The sequence below is a fragment of the Anoplolepis gracilipes genome, chromosome 15 (assembly GCF_047496725.1).
Source record: "Anoplolepis gracilipes chromosome 15, ASM4749672v1, whole genome shotgun sequence".
NCBI lineage: Eukaryota > Metazoa > Arthropoda > Insecta > Hymenoptera > Formicidae > Anoplolepis > Anoplolepis gracilipes.
This window is the reverse complement of record NC_132984.1, coordinates 7837508-7853916: the sequence shown is the minus strand read 5'-3', so window position 1 is coordinate 7853916 and position 16409 is coordinate 7837508. Positions and strand designations below refer to the sequence as shown.

Genomic DNA, 16409 nt, shown 5'->3' with positions numbered 1-16409 from the left:
TAGTGAAATATTTATTACAATATTATATATAAAGTAGTGTCCAAAAATTACATATATTTTATAAGATTTTTTCTGTTCATAACTTTTTAACAAAGAACAAGCAACGGCTAAAACCTTTTGAATGTTACTCGGGGTGATGATCTTCACAATATATGTCAAGGTCAGAGGCGTAGCCAGGGGGGGGCTATAGGGGCTCGAGCCCCCTCCCCCCAAAAATTTCAAGTCTCAGTGATTTTTCTTGAGAAAAGTCTATGAATTCCAGCCATAGAAATATTTTTAGCCCCCCTCCCTCCCAAAAAACTTAAGTCTGGCTACGCCACTGGTCAAAGTTATTAAATTCTAGAGAACGGCTGACCTTATGTGAATATTTATCATATTTTTTTATAGATAAAAACAATCTGTTCAAAGATTAACTTCCAGACGTTTAAAATCACTTAAATTTACATTTATGCAAAATTATTAATATGGTAAATGTATAAATACGCTTGTCCCCATTCCAACCTAACCATTTCTTTCTTGATCGTCAACTCTTAATGAAACATAGTGCATTATTATTGTTAAAACCAACAAAGAATATCTGTAAGCAAAACTCTGAAATCTGTTATAATTTATAATTAATATTTCTTACATATTCTTCAACAATAAAAGTGATTGTTAAATTGTAGCTGCATTATGTTATTTTATCGATTTGTGTTTGTTTTGTGTATTTATATAAACATTGATTCATTGATTTATGCTTTTGAGAAAGTTAACAAATCTAATGAGAATGAATACGAGAAAGTTAGTAGCAATGTGTTGCCCGTTTATATCATTGCTTCAAAAGCTGATCTTGTTAAATCAAATATGTGCGGAAAGGAATTACGAGATTTCCGAGACGGCGTGGATCAACGAATGCTATGGAGCTTGAAAAGTGAGTTTATTTAATTATGATTTTCTTATAAGAAAAACTCAAAAATTAGAAGAGCTAAATGATAAATTATTGTTTATTTTTATTCTACACTGAATTAATTGTTTAATTACAAAAATTATAATTAAAGTTAACTTAAATTGTGTATCTTTTTCTATCACTGTAAAAAGAGCATCAACTATTAGTAATTATTAATAATTAGTTAGTCTTTGTGGTAAATTTTAACTAAAAAATATCACTGTAATTAATTATAATAAGCTTTATACGTGCACATGAGTAAAATTATTTTAACATTTTAAATTAAAATCTTTTATAATGTGTTTACCACTTGATATCGTTAAAGATAATTAATGTAATTTTTATTAATTAATTACTAATACTGTAGTAAAAGATTAATACTGTTTTTATTTTAATAATTCAAATCACAATAAGATTCTTAAAAGATTAAATAATTGAAATCACAAGAAGATTCTCAAAGATTAAGATCAAAATAAAAAGATAGGTAAAGAAGAGTTACTGAAGTAAATGGATCGCAAATATTAGCCAGAGCATATTAAAAGTATTTCCGGCAAGTTTCGAAATGACATTTGGCATATTATTTCTCCAAAACACTACAAAAAATTTTTCTTAAAATTTCAGCTCCTTAACTCTATTATTTCTTGTGTTGTCGTGTTGTAATGAAATTAAAAAATGATTTTTTCAATATGTTAGCATCAAGATTACTATACTTAAATAGTGCAGGGTCTTTTATTTAATTGCCTCATTTTTTTCAGTTAAAATTTTATATAATTAATACAACGGCTATACTTTAATATTTATATTAAATAATACTTATATATTTAATATTTAATTTTATATCAAATTGAATTTATATAAATAATTCGAGATATTTAAAGATTACTTTTTAGATTTAATGAGTATCGAAAACATTGGTGTATGTTACTGACAAGATGCTTATTATTAGTGAGATACAGAGCAATGTCTTTATTTTTTTTAATTATCTTTAAAAAAACATTTATAATTACTTATGATTCTCTATTTAAGATATAACTTTATGATTAATAAATAATAATAAAATAATACAATTTATTTACAAGTAGCTATTTAATAATCTGAATAATGTGAAATATCTAAAGATTATTTTCCACAGATTCAACAATTAATGAAAATATTGATAGTTGACTCTAATGAATGATAATTATTTGTATTGTTAAATACTTCTGTTTAAACAACAATTGCTATTTTATATTTTTAAGTGTTGGATTCCAGTGGTGGATATAAACCTGGCTTTCTTTATGGAAATAATTATTGGTTGGGTAATCGTCACCAATGTCTTAATACAATGAATACAGCTCCTCTAGAGATCGCAGAGCGGTATATATTAAATAATACGATATATCGTGATCCACAAGAGGAATTTCCGCCTTTCAAAATAAATGATTTCATTGCTCACTTCAAACACAACAGTACTCTTCAATATCACGTAAATTATATCAATGAAGTAAGTTCCTAAATTTTTTATTGAATAAACTACAAAAATCATAAAATTATAAATTAAATTAAAACTAGTAAATTTACATAAATTTAAAGTTTTTATTTTATCAAATTGTAACAATGATATATAATAAACTAATCTTAGATATATTCATTCCTATATCTTAAAATAAACTATGAACTCTTCTTTTAAACATTCTATATATCTATTTATTTTATCTATAAAATTAATATAGAAGATATAAAATGTTTCATTTTGAAAAACTTGCTTCAAGATTATCCGTAAAAACAAATTGGTCCTTTTTTATCATGTGTATTGAAATTAAAGTATTATATATTTTTTTTATACTAATACTAATAAAACTTACAAGTTTCCTTAATGAAATGGCGTCTTACATATTTTGTTTCAAAGAAATAACCTTTTACTTTCAACATAATTTTATGTATGTATATGTATGTACACTACTCAAAAAGATATAGGGAACACTTTTTATGCGCCAAAAAATGAGCTATTTTCAAACCGTTGTAACTCGGCGAAAAATCATCATAGAAAAGTTTTAAAAGAAGCATCTTAAAGTTTCAATTTTAACGCACTATTGATTGTTTAAAAAAATTTTTTTATTTTTCTTGCTCTGTACTTTATGAAAAAAACACATTGTTTTGTTCTTTAAATTTACATATTCTGCATCTTGATAAAAAAAATTCTCTCGACAAATTCAGGTCAAGTTCCATAATTACAACATTTTACCTATAAAATGCTTTTTAAAACTTTTCTATAAATTCTTCTTTAGGACCGACTTACGTAACTTATTGTTAAAAGCTAAACTCGTATCTTTCAAAAAAGTTATTGATACTCGGCGAAATATCATATTATGAAGAAAAATTTAAAAATAAACATTTTTAAGTTTTAGCTTCAATGTGCTCTCTCTCTCTCTCTCTCTCTCTCTCTCTCTCTCTCTCTCTCTCTCTCTCTCTCTCTCTCAATAGTTTTAAAATATTTTTATTTTTATTTTATTTTTCCAATATTTTATATCATATTAAAAAATAAGAAAAAATAAAGGATACCCAATACTTTTCAACGTGATTCCATACATATACAATATATTTCAAAATTTCAAAATAAAAAGTTATCAACAGTATTCATAGATATACTAATAATTGACAGAATTATATGATAATACATACATATATTAATACTGTGTATGTATGTACTCACGTATAAAAATATATCAATATGTATGTATTATATACAAAATATCTTTTATTTTAGGACATAATTACGCTCAGCCTCTGTTTACCAGCATCATGTTCTATAAATGATCTAAATTTAATTCTGGAAAAAATATTTCATGACAAGATTTTTTTTATCAACGACCTTTATTCCGTAGACTTCAAATTAATCGAGATTAAAAATCTAAAAGGAGATCAACAATGGTTATTTAAGAATTCAATAATTTTCATTTGGTATATCGAAAAAAATGGGAAAAAATATATATATTTTAATTTTAAGGCTTTCGCGGCCACTGATTTCCTCAATGAAAAACTTCTGAAAAGATGCAACGTTATGCCGACGTTTCGCAAACATTACAGTATACATTTTCAGGGCTAGGAGTTCTAATACTGAATTTCCTTAGGATTAGGTTATTAAACTTATGGTTGTTCTGATCGTTGGGATTAGAAAATAACTGGACAATCTTTCTTTTGAGTTTGAAAATCACTTTATGTTTATTCAGAATTCTGTTAATGTGTTCTGTCGTACCTCGAATATAAGGAAGAGCTACAGATGTCTACACTAAACTAAATCGCTACCTCGGTCGCCGGACCCGTGCTCGAGGAGTTTTCGATATGAGAGAAAATGGCGGCGGGTCTGTATGTGTGTGTCACGTGTGTGTAAAGCATATCATTTGTGGGAGTCTTACAGTGCGGTGTAGATTATGGCTGAGTTCGACGCTATTTAGTGCCATAAAATTTCTATAAAGAGGAGAAAATTTTTATAAAAATGCCGGCATCTTGCTGTATAAAAACATGTCGTAAAAAGAAAATCGATGGTATTAGTCTATTTAGGTAAGTTATATATTTGTTATAAACGTATATAAATATTGTACAAGTAATGATTATTTTGATAGGTTATGATGAAAATAAAATTTTTAATTTTAGATTTAATTAAGTTTTTCAGATTTCTTTTTAAGAAAGAATTACATTATATAAATATTATATTTTATAAATATATACATATACAGGGTGTACCATTTTAAATAACGACCTCAAATATCTCCCGAATAATACGTTTTACAGAAAAATGTTTCAGACAAAAGATGTATGGTATCGAGGGGGCCATAAGATGGTACCATTGGTTTGACCTTGAAAAGTCATTTGAAGGTCACGTGAAGGTCACTTTAAGTTTTTTAAATGGAACACCCTATACATATATTTTTGCATATTCTTGTAGCTCATCTCGAGAGCTTTCTAAAACACTTATGACGAAGTATTTTTGGAGTTATAAGGCTTCAAAGTTGCAGTATTTTGACATAAAATACAAGATATCTCGTAAAATATTCATTTTTTGATTATCTTACTCTAATACTTTTATGCACAGAATAATGAGACGAATCAATTGGTGTAAAGAAAAATAAAAATAAAAGTATTAGAGTAAGATAATCAAAAAGTGAATATAATAATAATAAAGAATATATATTATTTTTATTTAAAGACAACCTAAAAGCTTAGTATCGGACTCTAATACTGCATGCTTACATAAGGCATTAATGTAAGCGTGCTCCGAAAACTCTAGATTCTGGCATCTATCGGAGCTCCTAGCCCTAAAGATGCAAAATGTAACATTTGCGAAACGTCGGTATAACGCTGTCACAGCAAATAACATCCATCCGAAGACTATTTCCATTAAAAAAAAATATATATATATATATATATACATATATATTTATATAGTGGTATACCACTACTACTACTATTTATATTTACATGGATATAATTAATAATGTATATAGAATAATAATAACTTTATCAACATATAATAATATGTTAAAGGAAAATTTTGGTAATTTTGAAAAGTTTTGAAATAATATATTTTGCATTCAATTTATAATTGACGCATTTTAGCGCTTACATTCTTCATGATGATAATAGGAACAATATACGATATATTTGTGTATCAAAAATATTTAGTTATAAAGGATAAAACTACCGCTAGTAAGTATAAATTCTATTTAAGACACGTACTTTAAAGATTTTTTAATTTTAATAATAGATTATTCATAATTTTTAATTATGCATTCTATTCATATTTAAAAATATCACGATTATGCTTTGTGCAAAATAAATTAAAATGACATTTAACTATTTTAAAGTTAGTATATTTAAGTCAAATAATGTAATGCTACTTTTATAAGAATCAAAAATTTACTTAAACATTTTGTGTATATATTTTGTATATAATGTTTTTTTCTTTTAAGTTCTCTTACCTAATCAAAACAATGTTGATTTATATAAAAGTATTTATATAAATCAACATTGTACAAATAAATATTCGATTTTTAATAAATACCACTGGAAATTCTGTATTGTAATTTAGATGTAAGAGACATATCCGTGGAAATGGAAATAATACGTTCGCCTTTACGTCGAGAAAATAGAATTGGAAAAATACTAATGTGTTTTTCCATATACACAAATACGAAAATTATATTCAGCACGAAATTAAATGCTGACGAAGTACCTGTCCTTCACGGTTTAAAATTTCTAAGTATGAGTTGGATAATTTTTCTTCATATGCCATTTTTCATGTTGGATTACATCGGTGAATAATTAAAAAAAAACTTGTAAAATTAACATATATATCTTATTTTCTATGTATATAATAGAGATTTTTTTGTTTGTAGACAATAAAGCATTAGCATGGAGAATCACCTCTGATTTCCTTGTTCAAGTATTATCTAATATAATTATACCAGTAGATACCTTCTTCTTTTCAAGCGGATTTTTAGTAGCCTATATATATTTTAAAAATAAAATAGACAATAAAAAAACTATATCGATTAATTGTAAATCAAAATTGAATGAATTCTTTACTTATATAATAAAAAGGTTTATTCGGTACGTTTTTTATTATCTTTATTTAAATAGATAATAAACAAGAACAATGCATGTAAAAATAATTTAGAAATTAAAATCAACATTGAATGAAATAATAATGTTCTCTTTTTATACATGTACTTCAAAACAATTTTATTTTAAGGTTGACACCTGCGTACATGATGATGATAGGAATACTACAATTAAGTTCGGCTTGGTACAACAAGAATTCACAATTTTATCCAAATTTTAGATCGGACGAAGTTTGCACAAAATATTGGTGGAAAAATCTTTTATATATAAATAATCTATTTGACCTCGACAGAATGGTATATGTATAATGTATTTAAAATAGTTATTATTAGTTCAATATTGTTTAAAAAATATTAAAATTTTATTTTTAAGTTTTGATTCTCTTGTAGTGTATGGTTTGGAGTTGGTATTTAGCCAACGATATGCAATACTTTACAATTGCTACATTGCTACTAATTTTGTCCACTGTGTAAGTTGATCTATTAGCGTGTTATTATCAGCATGTGCTAAACATATAAACTTAAGTTGTTTTATTTCAGGTATTTTTATGTAACTGTTGTCATATTGGGTGTACTTTTAATAGGCTCTATTGTGCTTACCGGTTATATTTCATATATTTACGAATATGTTCCGACGTAAGTAATAATAACCTCTTGCTAATTATTAATTACATTAATTAAATAAGCCTTTTCTTATTGCAGACTTGATGAACAATACAGACTTTCGAGTGTCTTGTACTACCCTCCATGGATTAGAATTGGACCGTATATTATTGGCATAATTATAGGTTATCTTGTAAGAAGACTAAATAAAAAGTTGATCTTGAAAAAGGTAAAGTATAATCTGACTTTTATATAAGTTTAATGTAAAATAATAAGCAATTAGTAAACAATTATCAAAATAGTTACCAAATACGTAAATTGATTATTCTGATTAATTATTTATATATTAATTTACGTATTAATATATTTTTTATATCTTAATTAAATATTTATATATACAGGGTGTCCCATTTTAATTCCTCCAGTCGAATATCTCGAAAACCAAGCCTGGGAGAGAAAAATGGTTCAGACATGTGTTTCGAGGGGGTCATAAGATGGTACCATTGGTATGACCTTGAAGAGTCATTTGAAGGTCACGTGAAAGTCATCTTTAATTTCTTAAATGGAACCTACTATTTTTCATTACATATTCTTGTAGCTGACTTTGAGAGCTTTCCAAAACACTATGATAAAATGTTTTTTCATTAAACACTTTTGAGTTATAAGGCTTCAAAGTTGCAATATTTTGACATAAAATACAACAAGATATCTCGTAAAATATTCATTTCTCGGTTATCTTACCCTAATACTTTTATACACAGAATTATGAGATGAATCAATTGGTGTAAAGAAAACATAATTATCTTTAAAAAAAAATCTGAATTTGCAACTAGCAGTTACACATTTTTACTTTAACATAATTATGTGTTTTAATTATGCCAATTGATTTGTCTCGTTATTCTGTGCATAAAAGTATTAGGGTAAGATAATCGAGAAATGAATATTTTACGAGATATCTTGTATTTTATGTCAAAATATTGCAACTTTGAAGCCTTATAACTCGAAAAGTGTTTAATGAAAAAACATTTTATCATAGTGTTTTGGAAAGCTCAAGATAAGCTACAAGAATAGGCAAAAATATATAGGATGTTCTATTTAAGAAATTCAAAATGACCTTCACGTGATTTTTATGTGACTCTTCAAGGTCAAACTAATGGCACCATCTTATGTCCCCCTAGAAACCATACAACTTTTGTCTGAAACATTTTTTCGAATTTTCCATATTTTTCGAGATATTTCACTAGAGGAATTAAAATGGCACACTCTGTATATATACAATATATATATATATATATTTATATAGTACATATTATAATAATATAAACTGAATGTTATAGTTTGGAGATGTTCTTACAAGTTTTAATAAATTTGAAGCATGTGATCAATATCATAGACTAGAATCACAATCAAAGATTTTTGCTGGACAATTGTTTGATACAATATTTATAAACAAGCAAAGTTAATCATAGCTCGATCTTTTGAACGTAAAACAATGTCTAAAATATATAGTTTCGCTCAAATTTCCACCTTTCTGCGCAAATCAAAATCCTTACATAGCAATCCATACAAAGTAAAATCCTACATCGTCTGCCTGAAATGCGTGCAAACGAAATGTGAAAATTAATATAGTACCGTATATGTATCTTGTTGACTTCTCATGCAAAATAACTTTTTTGAAGGAACTCATCAACTATTACTCTCACTATCTCATATTGCTTAATGTTAGCGAAAAATAAAAAGAAAATGTAATTATATATTTTTAGACCTCGTTTCAGATTTAAAGCACCAGGCAGGTGCTGGGTGCATTTTAATTTGTTAGGGTTTTATAACTTTAAAATTATATATGAGCGTTGATTCAATGTTCATTGACAGATTTTAGACTTTCTGTCTATAACATGCTTCAAATTATTGAAATCGAAAAGGTCTAATATTTGCAATCTTATCAAAGAAAGATTGTACACTTTATATATATATTATTTTTGTTATAATATTTTACATATAAAACAATTTTTTTCAGAAAACTGTAATTTTATGCTGGTGTTTTAGTAGCGCGTGTGTTATTTTCGCATTGTTAGGCCTTTATAAACAACACGTATCCATTTTGAATGCTGCTATCTATATTGCGTTGAGTAGAATACTTTGGGCCATAAGTATAGCATGGATTGTAGTAGCGTATTTTACTAAGTATGGTGGTTAGTATCATACATGTAATAACATGTGTATAGAAATATTACTATACACACTTGACATAATCTTTGTAAATAAGTTGTAATATATTATATAAGTTGCATCTCTCATTTAATTTATTTCTAATTTACACTTTTATAAGTTCTACTTCAATAAGTGCTGACATAATGCATAAAAAATACTTTCATAATTTTAAAAAAATTTTATTTTTATCATCACATATAAATGTACATAGAAATGTTTTATTGTGTTACAGGTATTGTTAATCAGTTATTATCGTCCAAAGTTTTCATTTCTCTTAGCAAACTTACTTATTGTGCTTATCTCGTAAATCCTTTTGTCATACAGTTGATTCGCTCGTCTAGTGAAACATCCGTTCACATGGAATTTTGGCCTCTAGTAAGTAGAGATTATGTCTAAAATTCTGATATTGACAGAGAACTTTTTAACATTTATTATAAATTTTTAGGTTACTATGTTTATAGGATATATTGGGATAAGTTATTTTTGCGCTTATGTATTGTCTTTAATGGCAGAAGTACCATATATTTTACTAATGAAAATGTTCCTTCAGTCTCGCAATAACAAAAAAGATACACAGTACATTGTTACGTCGAGTGGACATCACGGATCTTTGTCTTCATGAAATATTAATTATCTGGTAGGCGAGACGAGAATTTCAAATCGTAAAATAACAAGTGCTAGAAACTAAGCCGTGTTACTTAGGAGTGTACCCTCTACAACATATGTCAAGGTCAAGGTCATCGGCGAGGTGTCCGTTAAAGTAAATAATTACCCAGATGTTTATTGAAAAAATATAAGGATAAATTTGTCTATCTTTTTTTTCTATGCAGATTTTAACCGACTCTCTGTCTTTATATCGGTGCTATCCAATTATCACGCCTGCAGAACAGTCAGTAGATTCACCACCATGTGTTACAATCATTCCAACCGCTTTTGTTTTGGTCTTGTACTTGGCATTTTAAAATCTCCTATGTTTAGGACTAACTGAAAGTGAAAGTTCAAACTTTAATTGATACTTAATTGATATTTCTTGTCAAGTAATTCTTAAATAAGCGTTTGTAGAAAATTAAATTACAGCTAGTTAAATTATAGATAATTATAATGCCTATAATTATATTTCTATAATATAATTGTATGTATTATTAGAGAGAAGCCTCATTATTGTGTTGGCAGAGAGATTTATTATTATTATTAATATGCGGCATATGTAATCCTTACTTACAGTATAGTGTGGTCCAAACTTTTTTAAACACAAACTCCAATCTTTTAAATCCATATTCCAGTTGAAACTATTATTTATGCAGGCTTTCAATGAATTTGCTGATTCTATTCCCAACAAATATTCACGATTAAACTGAAACAAATTCAAAAATATTTCTATTTTAAATGGAAAATGGTTTAAATGTAAATAAGGTTCCAATTACAAACACGGAATTTATCATATACTTATATTGGGCAAATCTTTCTGCTTGATATTAATATTACAAATTTGAAATTAATATTAAAATTAAATATGAGTTATTACCAACCTTGATAGCTGTCATTATTTTCAATTTTATAAAACCCTGTTCTTTGATAAAACAATCTGGGAATTTGTTAGAATGTTTATTCTAAAACATCTTACATTTTCTAAAATCTTTGTGGCACTGTAAACAAAAGAAATTATGTGTGTACGTGTTTGTATGATAGGAATAAAAATAGCGAAAGATTTAAATAATTTTAAATCTGACATTACACTTACTAACTCGATTTCCAAAATAAACAGATACGTTTATCGGGATATACGAGTCTTATATCGCAACGTAGGCCAAGTCTTCTGGGAACGCTATGATATATTGTATATATTACTATTCTTCACCACATTTATGTTCTAAAACCTAATGTCAGAAATTACAATGTAGAAATTAATTTAAAAAAAAAGTATTTCTAAGATTACATTAACTAACATGTTTATAACATAATTGACCATATTTTTATACGTCATGATCAATAGTATTTACATAATCTATACATTTGTATTTTAATTGTGTATTCCACTTTATGTTTTCCGATTTTTTTTTATCTAGTGACTCTGTTACGGACGAATAAAATACATCCTTTTGAGGCTGTAATTCTTGTGCAACAAAAGTAACACTTTGTTCTAAAAGTTGCACTGTGTGAGTCTGCTTTTTAAAATTACGATATTTTATGTTCAGCTGAAGATTCCTCAGAAAGTTAAAGAGTCGCATATTATAATATCTTTCCGTTAATTGTTCGCAAACAACTTTTCTAAATAATTTATAATTAAAATTACAAATATTAATTATTCAATATGTATGTTAGTCCATAAAGTTAATAGTATTTTAATTTATATAATCTTACCGTGAAAATTGAATAAGCAAATTTTTAATCTCATCGCTATAGAAAGAAAATTTTATCTTTACGCTCCATGCATATTAACTTTATATCTTAATCTAACCATAATATGTAAACCATATGTAACCATAATATGTAATCGTAATGTACTACATTATCGATTGATATATTATTAGAATAACATTTTTTAATATTTTCAGTATTCCGTAATTGTCTTTTACAATTAATACCTATTTCTATAAAGTTTAAATCTTTTTTATTTTCTTGTTTATTCCCTTCAGATGCTTTCTGTTTATTTTCCTTAAACTTTTTGTTATAGTTTTTTTCTCGCTGTAGGCCATCTGAAATCGAAATAAATAATATTGTCGTAAATTTTTAAAGAACACTAAACTATTTCATTAGTGTAATAAGTTTTCAAAGATTTAAATTGTGTAATATATAGAATTAGTCAAAATATCGACTTTTTTGTTTTAATATAAAATAAAGTATGCAGTATACAGGGTGTCCGGTAATTCGTAAAAAATCGTGTACGCATAGAACGGATCAAAGCGAGCAAGAAAGTTCTATATCATTTTCATATTTTTGGAATAATTATTGAGAAATTAATTGAAAAATATGGACCAATTCGTGTGAATATTTGCACGTGGCGAGAAAAACCAGTTTGCTGTCACACGGTTGCTAGTCGCACACATAGTAAGCGTGTACAAAGGGCTGTCTCTTCTTGCTGTGCTCCTAGCGGCCGCTTGACAACAAGCAGTCTCTTTTTGTAGAGCGCTAATATATTGACGCAAATTAGTCGACATTTTTTAATTAATTTTTCAATAATTATTGCAAAAATCGCAAAATGGTAAAGGACTTTTTTGCTCAGTTTGATAGGTCCTGTCTGTACACGACAGATTTTTTATGAATTACCGGACACCCTGTATAATCTTCAATTTAAATTGTAATTAAAATTTATACACTAATAATATACAATGGTGTAAATAATGGACAGTATTATAGCCATATTTTGAAATTGTGTCAAATTAACTTTTATAAGCTGTGTATTTATAAAACATAAATTTAATGAGTAATTTCATAACATTATTAACTAAAATAATTATATTATTAAAACTGGTTAATAAAAGACAAAAAATGAATACAAATTATTTTTAAAAATTTATTTGTTTGTTACAAAGGAAATACAAAATATAACAATTATATTAATTAATTAAACACTAAATTTAATTGATGAAAAAATTTATTGAAAATAATTGCTAGCGTTCTTTACGTGATTTGATTTTCTTAATCTTTTTATATTTCTTATTGTATTTTTTACCTTTCTTATATGTCTTATTCGTATAGAATATATGTTTTGCAGAACTGATTGTATAATAAGTACTTTAATAAAATCAAATTGTAAAAAATTAACTAATTAACAACTAATTACCTTTGAAAAAACTTATTTTCTTTAAACTTATTGTATTATGCAATGTGTTGAAATTTCTTGCACATACATCTGAAGTTAATAATATCCTCAATGCTGATATCATTGTAGCCAAATATGATATCTATCACTTCTTCAGGTAAACACATTATTGTAGCTATTATTAATATTGTGTAGTGGTTGCCCCAGTTGCAACGTGATTATGCGCACGATACAAAAATTTTTCTGAAGTCAAGTAAAACTTGTGAGAAATTCTTCCAGTTTCGAATTTTGAAGAAATTGCTTGCCTTTAGTTACAAATATCCCTGGCATGAAATACATATATTTAAAAAAAAGTTATATTTAGAAGTATTCATAAAATTAGTTTTCAAATTTTATTTAGAACAATTTGTTTATGTCGTGAATATTCTGCAAAAATTTTAATTGTTTCCAAATTTATTAGAAAATAATGAGATATAATGATCTGTGAACTAAAGAAGCGGAAAAGAAGCTTTTTTCCTAAATTTTCTAAATAGTATTTCACTTTGTCAGGGACATGTGTAACAAAAGGCCAGTAATTTCTTTGAAATTCGAAACTGGAAGGATTTCTCAAATCTTACCTGAAAGACTTCAAAAAAAACCTTTACTTACTTTTAATTCTATCCATACATTTTTTACCAATATTTTTTTTGTCGTTAAGAGTTGTCATCGAAAAATTGTTTCTTTCGGAAAAAGCAAAAAGTTGCCATGATCAAGCAGTGCGCCGTATTAAAATGTAAAACGGGTTGCAGAACAATAAAAGAGAAATGCTTAATGTTTAAAGTCGAACATTGAACAATATAAGATGAACAATGGTAAACTGCAATTCTTAGTATTGTTCTCAAAAAGTCCCAGTCAATATTATTAATAAATACATATTATTAATATTAAATACTTGGAGTACAATAGACAAGTTATAATATATTAAATATTAAGAAAGAAAGAAGATTCTCTCTCTCTCTCTCTCTCTCTCTCTCTCTCTCTCTTTCTCATTATCTCTCTTTTCTTCCTTTTTTCTTAATATTTAATATTTAATATTTTGTCCATAATGGTATCCTTATTAGTTACGCACTTCGTATGCACGCATTCCTGGTAAATAACGCGGTACTTGTGGCAACAAGACGAACTTGTTTGGATAGTAAAACTAATTTGCTATCCAAATCTCTGATTACTACTATGTGTGCGTCAAGATCTGTATGTACAATCGTGGTTGAGATTTCCGGAGAGCTGGACTGTCACCAGTGACTAAACGAGTTTATTTTTCTTTTGTTAATATGTACCTTTGGCTCTACTTGAGATTTCAGATTTGATATAGTAGACTAGATTTTTTAGTTGTTGAACTGTACGCGCATAAACAGAAAACGTTTACATCATTATTACAAATTGAAGGTTTATTGAAAATTTTTTTTAATATATAAATCAGAGAATGTCTTTTAAAAATGATAATTAAAATTGTTTATATTTTTTACATTAGAGGATTTTATAATTCACGGAGAGGTCGACAAACTCGATGCTAATAGTATGGAGTTAATGCATTACTATTCTCTTGAGATTGTTGCAAAGCATATTACGTGAGAGTGATATGTTGAGCAAGTACATAATGCTAGTTTTTTCGAGACTGCGTACTTCTATGCATAATTATTTTAATTTTATCATTTCTTATAATTAGCGAAATACTTCCACACTTGTCAACCAGTTGCATATAAAATGAAGAATTAAGCATTAATTATATAATAATAGTTTCATACATGTTGATTGCATTTTAGAACACGCTCTACATTTTATTTTAAAAAAAAATTACACATTTATTTTGCTTCAAGAAAAAAAAATACAAAAACACTCTTTGTTTCTATTAATATTTTTGAAGCTTTATCTTTTAAACTGATAATATTTGTACTATTACCTGCAAGATATTTTGCATAACTTAATTCTAAAATTTATAATTTTTCTGGTAAAAATATGTCTGTACATTTAAGAGAAAGAAAAAATTCATATACAGAATATATTACTGAATATTTCAAAATTCTAGTTGTCGACTGACTTAAAGAGACCTCAAACAGAATCAATTGTTAACAATAATAAGCAACAGACAATAAAATAATCAAAAGAAAAAGTCCATTAAGAAAAGGAACAAAGGCATAAATCTCAACAATAGTGAAAAGAAATCTCAAGAAAAGTGAAGAGGATTTGCTGAGAAATATTTCTTCAAGTAATTTGTGCTTTTATTCGTCAATTTTATTCAACTAATCAGGACTAAGAACCCTTAGTGTCTCTTTTCTGCGTAGTAACTCAAATTCTTTGAAACATTTCTAAATAAAGTTTATCTTTAGTCTGGACGAACGCAGCTCGAACGAAGTACACGTTATAGACGCATCGGGACAGTGTTACAAGCTACATAAACTTTCTATGCTCACATTCATGATTTTTCATCACATAAATATATTAACGAAATTAAATTAAGTGATACTAAGGGAACTTATTATCAGTAAATAACGTTTCGAGTTGTTTTGTAAATTGTTAAATTTTTTATGATGGCTACAATAACAGACTTACCCATCCAAGTGCTTGAGAAGATTCTTTCATGTGAGAATATTAACTTGGAAGATATCATAAATTTTAAATCCATGTGTAAAATATTACGGCAGATTAAACTGCACGACCAAGTTTGGAAAGAGAAACTTTATCAGAGGTACTTTTTCATTTATAAGTTTTGATATTAAATTTTTCAAATTTAGTATACACATACATATATATATATATATATATATATACACACATATATAGTAGTTTTTATTTTCTTTTTAAATTATTAAACTCCTTTTCTTTTTCAAATATTTTGATTTTATGAATAGAAATATTTATTTTATAGTGTAAAACATCATGAAACATTAAATTAGAATAATATGTTACAATTTTTCATATTTTAATTTTAAAATATTCATAGTTATGTATAATAATTTACATAATTATGTATCTATATAATATATTTATATAAAACACTTTTCTTACATTTATTTGTTTCAAGAGTTACGCTTTTTTACTTTTCATAAATAATATCTTTTGGACCTTATAATGCAACATCTTTTACTTAACTTTATGATTTTATTTAACTTAATATGCAATCAGTTTTATTTTTATTTAAACGCTGTACTCAATTTTAGTTTTTATTTTCATCTTATTGACACGTGTATCGCAGTAAATATATCTTGATAACATGTTGCTTTTATGTACACAAATTGCTACCCGTTATATATACTATTATGATATTTAT

The 16409-nt window shown here is 26.5% G+C and overlaps 2 protein-coding genes and 1 long non-coding RNA gene across 3 annotated transcripts; 2 read left to right on the top strand and 1 right to left on the bottom strand.

Moving 5' to 3' along the window:
• The first annotated feature begins 530 nt into the window (after positions 1-530).
• On the top strand, positions 531-4010 carry LOC140674233 (uncharacterized). The gene is made up of 5 exons (XM_072907619.1): positions 531-579; positions 749-910; positions 2164-2408; positions 3672-3835; positions 3992-4010. The coding sequence occupies exons 1-5, from the start codon at positions 534-536 to the stop codon at positions 4008-4010; spliced, it is 636 nt and encodes a 211-aa protein (XP_072763720.1). The 5' UTR covers positions 531-533.
• Positions 4011-5518: 1508 nt separating this feature from the next.
• Positions 5519-9961, top strand: LOC140674232 (nose resistant to fluoxetine protein 6-like). The gene is made up of 10 exons (XM_072907618.1): positions 5519-5611; positions 5994-6218; positions 6301-6514; positions 6657-6822; positions 6916-6995; positions 7066-7161; positions 7228-7357; positions 9146-9320; positions 9572-9714; positions 9785-9961. Exons 1-10 carry the CDS (start codon positions 5536-5538, stop codon positions 9959-9961), a joined length of 1482 nt encoding a protein of 493 aa, XP_072763719.1. The 5' UTR covers positions 5519-5535.
• A 219-nt stretch (positions 9962-10180) lies between these two features.
• LOC140674099 (uncharacterized) lies at positions 10181-11560 on the bottom strand. Its single transcript, XR_012048160.1, has 5 exons — positions 11340-11560; positions 11081-11216; positions 10869-10985; positions 10562-10693; positions 10181-10323 (listed from the first exon to the last, which is right to left on the bottom strand). It is a non-coding gene; the product is annotated as an uncharacterized lncRNA (long non-coding RNA).
• Positions 11561-16409: the final 4849 nt, after the last annotated feature.

Excerpts from the sequence above, each read along its gene's own strand:
- LOC140674233 (XM_072907619.1), top strand. The coding sequence starts at position 534 with ATGAAACATAGTGCATTATTATTGTTAAAACCAACAAAGAATATCT. Across the intron at positions 911-2,163 it reads AATGCTATGGAGCTTGAAAA|TGTTGGATTCCAGTGGTGGA; the intron begins GTGAGTTTATTT and ends TATATTTTTAAG. Across the intron at positions 2,409-3,671 it reads ACGTAAATTATATCAATGAA|GACATAATTACGCTCAGCCT; the intron begins GTAAGTTCCTAA and ends CTTTTATTTTAG.
- LOC140674232 (XM_072907618.1), top strand. The coding sequence starts at position 5,536 with ATGATGATAATAGGAACAATATACGATATATTTGTGTATCAAAAATAT. Across the intron at positions 6,823-6,915 it reads TATTTGACCTCGACAGAATG|TGTATGGTTTGGAGTTGGTA; the intron begins GTATATGTATAA and ends ATTCTCTTGTAG. Across the intron at positions 7,358-9,145 it reads AAAAGTTGATCTTGAAAAAG|AAAACTGTAATTTTATGCTG; the intron begins GTAAAGTATAAT and ends AATTTTTTTCAG.